The sequence below is a fragment of the Anthonomus grandis genome, chromosome 12 (assembly GCF_022605725.1).
Source record: "Anthonomus grandis grandis chromosome 12, icAntGran1.3, whole genome shotgun sequence".
In the NCBI taxonomy this organism is placed as follows: domain Eukaryota; kingdom Metazoa; phylum Arthropoda; class Insecta; order Coleoptera; family Curculionidae; genus Anthonomus; species Anthonomus grandis.
The window spans coordinates 132,500-144,519 of NC_065557.1; the positions used below are offsets into that span (position 1 = coordinate 132,500).

The 12,020-nt window shown below is 32.7% G+C and overlaps 1 protein-coding gene across 1 annotated transcript in view; it reads left to right on the forward strand.

The window, feature by feature from the left end:
* LOC126742639 (clathrin heavy chain) overlaps positions 1–12,020 on the forward strand; it is a 49,156-nt gene that overhangs the window by 12,102 nt on the left and 25,034 nt on the right. The window contains exons 7-11 of the mRNA XM_050449372.1: positions 2,440–2,859; positions 8,261–8,471; positions 8,530–8,707; positions 8,765–8,932; positions 8,990–9,124. Coding sequence (XP_050305329.1) covers positions 2,440–2,859; positions 8,261–8,471; positions 8,530–8,707; positions 8,765–8,932; positions 8,990–9,124 — 1,112 coding nt within the window. The remainder of the gene's footprint in view (positions 1–2,439; positions 2,860–8,260; positions 8,472–8,529; positions 8,708–8,764; positions 8,933–8,989; positions 9,125–12,020) is intronic.

A 12,020-nucleotide genomic window follows, 5' to 3' on the forward strand; every position in this document is an offset into this window, starting at 1 on the left:
CATATCACAGAACCTATATAGCTAATAGAAATAACCTTTATCGAACCCGAAGATGCCTAAAAGTAACCTGTGTAGAACCTGAAAGCTTTTACGCCTACCTGTTTACAACCCTTTAGCAAAGTCCTTTAAGACTTTTAGGTGGTTATATAGTTTGGCCTGTTCGCCGGCTTTTGGCATTTCAGATACATATTGAAGTATTAAAATTTTGCTATTTAGTTTTAAATACGGTATTTCAGAGACACCAAAGTATAAAAATCTGACCTTTTAGTTTTAAATATCGATACAGCCAGGGTAAAAATAAGACAACGCCAAAATAAAAAGCAGTGGCGAAATTTTCAGTAAGTATGACTTTATTTTAGAAAAAAATATGTTATACTGGAATAGATGACCGATTTTCATTGCGCACACCAGTTTCTTAAAAAAGTTGGGTGTAATTTAACTGTAAAACACGCGCGCCTTTGATATCTTACAAATTAAACATTATTCAGTGCCAATAAAAAATAAAAAATTAATATATTTTTATTTCTGAGATGCTTTAGTGATAATATGTACTTAAATGCTCCAGTGCCTTTATATATTATCTAAATTGTTTACATATTACATTATTTTTGCCAGTATTTGAATAGCTTATAAAAATGGAAGAATTATATTTTTTCTTCAAAATGGACGCCTAGCAGGGTATGCTTTTAAGCTGCTATAATAACTTAAGTAAGTATCAAAAGCTATGTCGTAGGAAAAAAGGCTTAAAAAAATGCCAGTGGGTTTTAAAAAAAGCTAAAACAGGGCTAACTAGCATCTTCCAGGACTTATAGGCCACTTTTAATAACCAATTAGCTGGCAAAGTCTAGGCGAATTTCAATAAATGGCTTTTAGGCATTTAGTAGGATCTATTGGCATTATTTATATTGTCAATATTTTATTTGTCATATTTACCTGACCAGTTGTAATTTGTTGGAAATTTCGCTTCACTTTTCTTTTAAATTTACCAGTGGCGAAGCGTGAACTTTTTTTTCGGGTAGACAAACAATAAAAATCGTTAATTAGAAAAAAATGTGTATTCAATATTATTCACTTTAATGAAATACAGAATGAAAGCGCATGAAATATTAACTCAAAGAGAAAAATTATGTAGTGATATAAAAAAGAAATAAATAATTACTACTAGCATAAAAAGATAGATAGATAAAAATAAATACTATTTACAAAAAAACACAACTAAAATACAATTGCCAATATCGAACAGTCGTTCATAAATAACCACTAAAAAACCTTTTCTATACACCCAAAAATAAAAATACTAATTATTAAATTACTATAGCACGCGCCCCCACCAAATGCAGACAAAACTGAAGATGTATTGCGGCCGACCAGATCAAGCGTGTCCATAAACAATAACCCTCAACAGCATAATAAAATATCTGGTCGACTTCGATAGACAAAAGCTCGAATGTCTTCCCCGCGAGTTAATTTTGCATACGTAATAGGCTGAATGCGGCCGGACCTCTGTAGCCTGCTTGATGCGTATTTGGTTCGATATGCTCCAAATTTCGGAAGACAAATATCAATGTGTCTTCCTGGGGCTCGTATACATTAATTGGGTGTCAGCCCTGTATTTTTACCTTAATCGGTGCGGCAAGCGGGGCGCGCCTTCGGATTAATTATGTTTAGATACTATATAATAATTGTAAGGATAGCGACTACGTTCTGTGTTATTTTTTTAAAATTTTAATTCAACAATTACTCAATTACATGAAATAATTACGTGATAAATTAATGACAAATAACTGGATAATTTTGGGTAGACAGTGTCTACCTTGTCTACTCGTACGCTTCGCCACTGAAATTTACCACTTCTTACAATTTTGTGCCAAGACATCCCTGTATTCTAAGAATAAATGACGTAGGATTTAATAGTCGCGACCGTCCACAAACTGTGTTTTATTGTGACTAGTTGGTTAAACCTTATCCCATAAAGTTATCTTATTATCCATAGGACTTTTAGCAAGTCCTTTAGGTGTTAAAAAATGCTATATTTTCCGGAATAGGCCGTATAAAGTGCCAAATAGTTAGGCAATTGATTCAAGACCATATGGTTCTGAATAGGTAATTTTACTGCTAAAATCGTTCTATATTAGAATTTTGATTGCCAAATTAATGCTGAAATATAACCTCTCTAAAACCTTATTATCTCAAAACCATCAAGCCCTCGTTTATGGCCATAACAACGTTATTGTTGACACTTGACTAGAACTAATTAGATTTTTAATTTACCTAAGGTTCCTACTTCCTATTAGCACAAAATTTAACCTAAATAGTACCATCAAGCAAGCCAATGACTATTGCAGAACCTTGGTGCGGCTAAAAGGCAACTTTTAAAACCAACTGCTTGAGAAAATGTTACTTGGGTATTCAGGTTTAATAAATCGCAATTTTATATAGGGTGCCGAATTCGCCAGTATGTTGGTCGCGGACGAGGAACCACTGGCGGACATCAATCAAATAGTGGACATTTTCATGGAACAAAACATGGTGCAACCGTGCACCTCGTTTCTACTCGACGCCCTCAAGAACAATCGACCGACCGAAGGGCACCTGCAGACCCGATTGCTCGAAATGAATCTGATGTCCGCCCCGCAAGTGGCCGACGCCATTTTGGGCAACAACATGTTCACGCACTACGACCGCGCCCATATCGCGCAACTCTGCGAGAAGGCGGGTTTGTTACAGAGGGCGCTGGAACACTACACGGATTTGTACGATATCAAGAGGGCGGTGGTGCACACGCATTTGCTCACGGCCGATTGGTTGGTCAGTTTCTTTGGGACGTTGAGTATCGAGGACAGTTTGGAGTGTCTCAAGGTGAGCGCGTGATCTATTATTATTGTAAGCAGATTATATATTATCCCAAAAACAGTGTTTTGTATAAATTGACCAAACAAGTTGGACGTAGTTTTTCTAGAGCAAAGGCTTTTAACATTGTGCCAACAATATATTTATGTTTTTATTGCGGTGATGATAGGAGCATGAAATTTCAATAATTTCAAAAAATGTTGAAATACAATATGAAAATTAACTTAACCCATTAGTGCATGAACTTATAAAAATTATTAAATGACTTAAATAAGATATAAAAAAAAATACAAAAATCAAATATTAGTTTTTATTAGTGTGTTATGATCCGTCCCTCAAAAGGGACTCCATGCATAAAATTAATATTATTTAGTTTATATGGTTTATAAGTCCACAGTCATATTTTACACATATAAAGTTACTTTTCTTCTTGCATACTTGGCACCTTCGATCATATTCATTGTACCAAATTAAATGTCCTATATTATCAAATCTAGAGGCCTTATGAACTGGAAGCGTAGTTTTTCCTCTACCATAGGACTGTAAAAACCTTGGGGCAATATACTTCCGAAAATCTAGTAAGGAGACACAATTTGCATCATTTGGTCTTAGCACAATGTCATTACTTTCGAAGTTGGTACCCAATGATGTCACAACTTTGTTGTCTTTTCATTGTTCAAAAGTAACGTTATCACAAGAAACAAAACTGTGGCTTCCTCGAAGTACTTTCAGGAAATGAACACTTTTCCGTTCGAATCTCTCTTACTGTTGCCGTTGCACAAATTTTATTTTCCGAGAGATGGTTCAGTAAACTCAGGCTTGTAAAATAATTATCAAAAAAATAAAAATTATATCCCTGGTTAGAAGGCACTTCACCAAGACCAAAAACTTTTTCTGCATCTGATTTGCCAGTAAATCTCAAAAGAAATCATGTAATCAACCCATTACTATTGCATAGAGCCCAGTTTTTGAACTGTTTGGCATAGTGTTTGCCATAGTAGGGTATCATGCTTTCATCAATTGAAAGATGTTCATTCAAACCTCCATGTTTTTTGAAATTCTCTTTCAGTTAGTTCAGTAAAGGGCGAATTTTATAAAGCCGGTCACTGCGATCAATATTAGCATTATTGTTGAAATGGATGTGGTGAAGTAACACTTCAAATCTATTTAGTCGCATGCAATTTTTTAAAATGTTTGGTATATCTTCTGTTGGATTTCAAAACATCCTCTTGTTCAGATATTTTGCATAACCTCCAAGTAGTACATATAACTCTTCTTTTGTGAAATTTAGCTCCTTATTTGTACCGTATTTATTGGTTTCCTCAACAATTTTCGATGTGAGATCTTCATCGAAAACCAGTTTTAAAAATCTAACGGATTTTGGGCTTCTTCTGCTTCTTGAGATGGCTCTCGTGGCACACAGTTTGTATTCATAGAAAAAAATGGGGGGATCTGCGTTCCATTCGTATAGCTTTCTACGTTTAGGGATTGAAAAATTGCCTTGACTTATACTTGACCCAGGTTTAGAAAGCAGATCTGCTAAAGGTATTAGATCTTCTTCATCAAAATCATCTTGTTCATTAGGTGGGGCTTCATAGGTTTGACGAGATAAACCCTTAGACTTTGGAAATAGTTGGGCTAGAGGAACTAGATCTTCTTCGTCAAAATCATTTTATTTTCTGGCTCTTACTCTCTTTAATTCCAATGTAAACATCAATATTTTGTTGAACTTCACCGTCATTTTCTTCAAATAATGTCTGCAATTCATGCAGAGATCATCTGCAAAATAGGAATTATACTGAGGATTGTCTATTTTGCATAGAGTCCCTTATAAGGGACAGAACAAATATTTATGTCTAAGAAAACTATAATACATTTTTGTTTTGCAGACAAAATTGTATGATGATTCTAATCTCAAACACAACATATTTACTGAATTTCTTTACCCTGGTTTCAAAACCTATCGATATAAAAAATTAAAACTTACCCTCCGTTTCGAGTAAAGTTGGCCCATAACGGCAGCCATGGTCACATAAAAATACAAAATCAAAACGCCATCTCCGATTTCTGCACATGAACTGATTTTACAACAAATAACGAACGTCTAGACAAATGCACGAGGTTATGAAAACTAGAAGAGAAATTAGAAATGCGCATGTGCTTGAAACCAGTGGCGTCCCTTTTAAGAGACTCTACGCGCTAATGGGTTAATTTAAAAACAAAAATCATGGAGAAATTTAGTTTAAATAAGCTCAATTTTATTAATATACCCACCCGACTGCTTTTTTTGCACTGGATTAAAAACCAGAAACTTAAAAGGTTTATTATTATTATTTTTTTTGACAAATCGATTATTATCGTTACTTAATCGTTTTTTGCAATAAAAATTTTCTATACATAAACTATGGAGTCATTATTAATTCTTTTAAACGAAACATGACATTTTACAATATATTCTGAATACCTTTTGTATATTACACCCAGTCAGTAGTTTGTTAAATTTGACGTAATATACTAATGAAGCATTAAAAAATAAAAATGTATACGATATTTATTGCAACTGATATTCAATGTGTCGTACACTTACTTCAATGCATCTTTGAAGTCGCTAAATAACTTTGCCAATTGCATTTAGATTAGTCTAATTTCTTGTTGAGTTATTTGCTTTAAATCATCAACATGATTTGTGGTTTATTCAGATAAAATTTGGTCTTCAAATAGCCCCATAAGAAAAAATCTAATGGGGTTCTATCCAATGACGTTGGTGGCCACTCAATCGGTCCTCTTTGTCCAATTACTAATCGACCTGTAAAAAAAATAAAAGAGGAAAAATACTTGAATTTATTCGTTTCATCATGAATGACATCTTCCCCTCTTAGTATTTTATTATTATTTCCTACTTTTTAGATTTAGAAACTTTTCAATCACTATTTATACTACGGAAATAATTGTCAGTGACTCATTGTTAGCATTAGGGCCGCCAAGACGTTTTAGTGGCTTAAGCAGTGGATTCCAGCGACGGCGTATGCATTTTTTAAAAATGAATATACCTACTATTTAGGTCGAGTTTAGGTAATTAATAGAACTTTTTTAAAAAATTTAAAATTTTGTTTCTAGTATAAGTAATTTTGCATAAAATATCCCTGATATTTTGCTCAATTTGGCACTTGGGTTCTTATAAATTATCGTCCAATAATTGGAACACATAAATGGCGGCTTTTCTATTGCAAAAAATACTAATAGAAAAAAGACAAAATAAGAGCTATAGTTTCTAAGGTTTATAAGTCTATAACAACTAATGTGAATGGGGAAGACAAGAGGCACTTCACACATTTTTTGTTCTCCTTGATCACATGTCCGAAGCACTTTTGCCAGTTAGTTGCTGTTACGCCACCAATAGCTTCGTTTAATAAAACTTTTACGTCATTCAATTTAAACGTTTTATTTTTACTAGCAACTTCACCTTTTATTTGTACCTATATAAGTTCTATAGGGTTTAGTTCACAATGGTACGGCGGTAAACGCAATATTGAAACCCCACGTTCTCGCGCCATTTCATCAACAACATTGTGGGTAGGTTTTTTTCCTGCCCCAATCACTGGTAGCGCTCTCCTATGTAAGGAGAGACCTTACTTACCAATTTATGGTTTTAAGAAGAACTGCTCCACCATGGGGGCCGATTACTACTTCACTCAACCGCCTTCAATTTCTGCAGCGGTTTTTTGTTGTAAAGTTAAATTAATTCAAGAGAAAACAACAAAGTTCAATTTTGATTTGCTGCGAGCGTGTCTTCCATCTTACAACTGGACGGAGATGATACCGCGAGACGGCTCAAAGACTGACTCAAAGACGCCGCGCGGGTGGCGGTTATTTATAGAACATCAAAAGGCTGGTAGCGGCATGGTAGAAAAGCGACGTTGCCGCGGATTAACTTATTTTAAATTGTGTTGAATTTACAGTTTTTATCCGTTGTAGAATTACAACAAACATATTTAATCTACTGGTTTTTGTGGATACGAACATTATCGAGCAATTGTATCTTGAGCATATCTTCGTCACTCGCCGACTATGGTAAGGCGCATTATCTATGACTACGATACCTGAACCGGGGTCTACTCGCACTAATACCGACGAAAACCACTTTTCAAAAACCTCTGCATTCATATCTTCGTGGTAGTCACCCGTTTTCTTCGATTCAAAAACGTTCAGACTACCTTCCAGAAATCCAGAATCACTACCTATATGTGTAATAATTAGGCGACGGCCCTTGCCAGAAGGAGCTTTCAAACCCGTGGAAAGCCCATCCAAAAGGGCTTGCCGCGAATTTGTGATATTTAAGTCCTGCCATACTTTTGCACGGGTGTGTCCTTCATTCAGCCGTATGTTTCATCGGTGTAATAAATTTTCTTCCTTCGCGCCGATGTTCACGAATTTCTTTTGAATATTTCCTTCGCCACAATACGATTTCATTTTTTTTCTATTAAAAAACTTTTGCGGTTCCTTTTTAAATATCGAAAATTCAACTCATGCAATCAATGTTCGCTTTAAAACACCAAAAGATTTTTGGGGTAAAGAATTATCAGCAGTAAGTTCTGTCTTAATTTTCTTTATTGTTGGTATCTCGTTCCTAAAGAAAAAACTGTGCACATTCCGGCGAATGGCATATTTTACGTAACCATCTAGCACAATCTTTTTTCTGCCTCTTGTATCCACTTGCTTTTCTTCTTTAGCTTTAAGACATCTAAAAACTGTCCTGGAATTTAATTTTGTTAAATTCCCGCATAATTCTGCCGCGTTCTCAACAGACAAATCTGGATTTCTAGCATGAACATTTTTATATACAGGTTTCAATAACTGATGTTCGCCAGAAGTCAAATATTTCCTTTTTGCTTTTTTAGCAGGCGGACCAGAACTTGACGAAGCTTCGTCTTCTATTTTATAAAAAAATTATTTTACTTAAAATACCTATTTATTACAAATTACTCAAAATATTTATTAGAATAAACCCCCAAACGAAAGAGCAACAAATGCAGGTATGTTGGCTAGGCGTTGCCATTCTGCTAAAATTAAAGACTGGTCGGATTGCTGCTCCATTTACCGCGAGTGAAAAAGACAAGTAATAAACTTGGCACCGGCGCGCCGCGCAAAGTTTTACTAAGTACAACGTTCACACCATTAGAGTAAGTGACATTTTGCAAGCTATCAATAGATTTTGTATAGTGGGAATTAAACATTATTTTTAGCCACTCTAGTTGTGTTGCTTGTTGGTCGTTTGTGATGTCACTGACAAATATTTCCGTCTCGTAGTATAGTTACTCTTTAAGTGCTGAATGGTTTATCTAGTAGGAAACTTTGTTCACCAACAGTTTAAATTTTATAATAATGGAGTAATATGTTTTGAATATTCCAGGCCATGTTAACGGCCAACATAAGACAAAACCTGCAAATCTGCGTGCAAATCGCCACCAAATACCACGAACAATTAACGACCAAAGCCCTCATCGATCTGTTCGAGAGTTTTAAGAGTTACGAGGGTCTCTTTTACTTTTTGGGCTCCATAGTGAACTTCTCGCAGGACCAGGAGGTGCATTTCAAGTACATCCAGGCCGCTTGCAAAACCGGTAGGAACGTGTAACGGTTTTACGTCGATTTTTTCTCTATAAAGTGACGATTTCTTAGGTCAAATTAAGGAGGTGGAGAGGATCTGCCGCGAGTCGAGCTGCTACAATCCGGAGCGCGTGAAAAACTTCCTGAAAGAGGCGAAATTGACCGACCAGTTGCCGCTGATTATCGTGTGCGACCGTTTCGACTTCGTGCACGACTTGGTCCTCTATCTGTACCGGAACTCGTTGCAAAAGTACGTCGATTATTGTTTTTTAAATCGGAAATTTTAATTAAAAATCAACTCGTACAGGTATATAGAGATTTACGTGCAAAAAGTGAACCCCAGTCGGTTGCCAGTGGTCGTCGGGGGTCTCCTGGACGTCGACTGTTCCGAAGACATTATAAAAAGTCTCATCTTAGTTGTGAGAGGGCAATTTTCCACCGACGAGCTGGTCGAGGAAGTGGAAAAGAGAAATAGGTACGACAGCAGTGTCAATGTTTCAGCATTTTTTTCTCTGTTAACCGATTGTTTTAGGTTAAAACTGCTGCTGCCCTGGTTGGAGAGCAGGGTGCACGAAGGGTGCGTCGAACCGGCCACTCATAACGCTCTGGCTAAGATTTATATCGATTCGAACAATAACGCCGAGAGGTTCTTAAAAGAGAATCAGTGGTGAGTGTCTATTTTTTTCTTACTCGAGCACTGTACATTTGTTTTCTCTTTTTAAAACTAAAAATTTGGAATTTTATGGACTTTCCAAGAAGAAGAGGTAAAAAGTGTCTGATGGATAGTTCAAACTTAAATTGGCTTAAAAATGCCAGGACGATATAAAGAATTGCTTCAGGTGCCTGAAATAAATAAAAAAATTACTATGAAATTGTGAAATAATGTATAAATAATATAAAAAACCTGAAATATGTAGAAAATTATGTAGAATCACTGAAAAAATATAAAAAAAGAGCATCAAGTGCCTGAAAGATCTGAAAATTTGATTTGTAATGTTCGAAAATCCTGGAATGTTTTTTTAATACCAGGAAAAAACGTAAATTGACTTCAAATGTCTGGAATGTTAAAAAAAATTAATTTTTTCTTGTCGTTTTTTATACAGATCGCACTGTTGGAACTACTGAACGAAAATTAAAAATAATAAAGTAGAAAGTCAACAAACTGTCCATAACTCAAAAACCGTAAAACATACACGTTTAAAAATTTGTATATAAATTCTTTGTTAAATTTGATTGAACACCTATTTCAGGATTTTCGGAAAAAAATTCAAAATTTTGTAAAAAAAATTTTTTTTTGAAAAATCATTTTTTTTACTAAAAAGTCAACAAACTGTCCATAACTCAAAAACCATAAAACGTACACGTTTGAAAATTTGTACATAAATTCTTTGTTGAATTTGATTGGATACCTATTTCAGGATTTGTAGAAAAAAATTCAAAATTTTCCAAAAAAAATTTTTTTTGGAAAATAATTTTTTTTTTTACTAAAAAGTCAACGAACTCTCTATAACTGAAAAACCGTAAAACGTACACGTTTGAAAATTTGTACATAAATTCTCTGTTAAATTTGATTGGATACCTATTTCAGGATTTTTGAAAAAAAATCCAAATTTTCTAAAAAAAAATTTTTTTTTGAAAATTAATTTTTTTTTTACTAAAAAGTCAACAAACTGTCCATAACTCAAAAACCGTAAAACGTACACGTTTGAAAATTTGTACATAAATTCTTTGTTGAATTTGATTGGATACCTATTTCAGGATTTTTGAAAAAAAATCCAAATTTTCTAAAAAAAAATTTTTTTTTGATAATTAATTTTTTTTTTACTAAAAAGTCAACAAACTGTCCATAACTCAAAAACCGTAAAACGTACACGTTTGAAAATTTGTACATAAATTCTCTGTTAAATTTGATTGGATACCTATTTCAGGATTTTTGAAAAAAAATCCAAATTTTCTAAAAAAAAATTTTTTTTTGAAAATTAATTTTTTTTTTACTAAAAAGTCAACAAACTGTCCATAACTCAAAAACCGTAAAACGTACACGTTTGAAAATTTGTACATAAATTCTCTGTTAAATTTGATTGGATACCTATTTCAGGATTTTTGAAAAAAAATCCAAATTTTCTAAAAAAAAATTTTTTTTTGAAAATTAATTTTTTTTTTACTAAAAAGTCAACAAACTGTCCATAACTCAAAAACCGTAAAACGTACACGTTTGAAAATTTGTACATAAATTCTTTGTTGAATTTGATTGGATACCTATTTCAGGATTTTTGAAAAAAAATCCAAATTTTCTAAAAAAAAATTTTTTTTTGAAAATTAATTTTTTTTTTACTAAAAAGTCAACAAACTGTCCATAACTCAAAAACCGTAAAACGTACACGTTTGAAAATTTGTACATAAATTCTCTGTTAAATTTGATTGGATACCTATTTCAGGATTTTTGAAAAAAAATCCAAATTTTCTAAAAAAAAATTTTTTTTTGATAATTAATTTTTTTTTTACTAAAAAGTCAACAAACTGTCCATAACTCAAAAACCGTAAAACGTACACGTTTGAAAATTTGTATATAAATTCTTTGTTAAATTTGATTGAACACCTATTTCAGGATTTTCGGAAAAAAATTCAAAATTTTGTAAAAAAAATTTTTTTTTGAAAAATCATTTTTTTTACTAAAAAGTCAACAAACTGTCCATAACTCAAAAACCATAAAACGTACACGTTTGAAAATTTGTACATAAATTCTTTGTTGAATTTGATTGGATACCTATTTCAGGATTTGTAGAAAAAAATTCAAAATTTTCCAAAAAAAATTTTTTTTGGAAAATAATTTTTTTTTTTACTAAAAAGTCAACGAACTCTCTATAACTGAAAAACCGTAAAACGTACACGTTTGAAAATTTGTACATAAATTCTCTGTTAAATTTGATTGGATACCTATTTCAGGATTTTTGAAAAAAAATCCAAATTTTCTAAAAAAAATTTTTTTTTGAAAATTAATTTTTTTTTTACTAAAAAGTCAACAAACTGTCCATAACTCAAAAACCGTAAAACGTACACGTTTGAAAATTTGTACATAAATTCTTTGTTGAATTTGATTGGATACCTATTTCAGGATTTTTGAAAAAAAATCCAAATTTTCTAAAAAAAAATTTTTTTTTGATAATTAATTTTTTTTTTACTAAAAAGTCAACAAACTGTCCATAACTCAAAAACCGTAAAACGTACACGTTTGAAAATTTGTACATAAATTCTCTGTTAAATTTGATTGGATACCTATTTCAGGATTTTTGAAAAAAAATCCAAATTTTCTAAAAAAAATTTTTTTTTTGAAAATTAATTTTTTTTTTACTAAAAAGTCAACAAACTGTCCATAACTCAAAAACCGTAAAACGTACACGTTTGAAAATTTGTACATAAATTCTTTGTTGAATTTGATTGGATACCTATTTCAGGATTTTTGAAAAAAAATCCAAATTTTCTAAAAAAAAATTTTTTTTTGAAAATTAATTTTTTTTTTACTAAAAAGTCAACAAACTGTCCATAACTCAAAAACCGTAAAA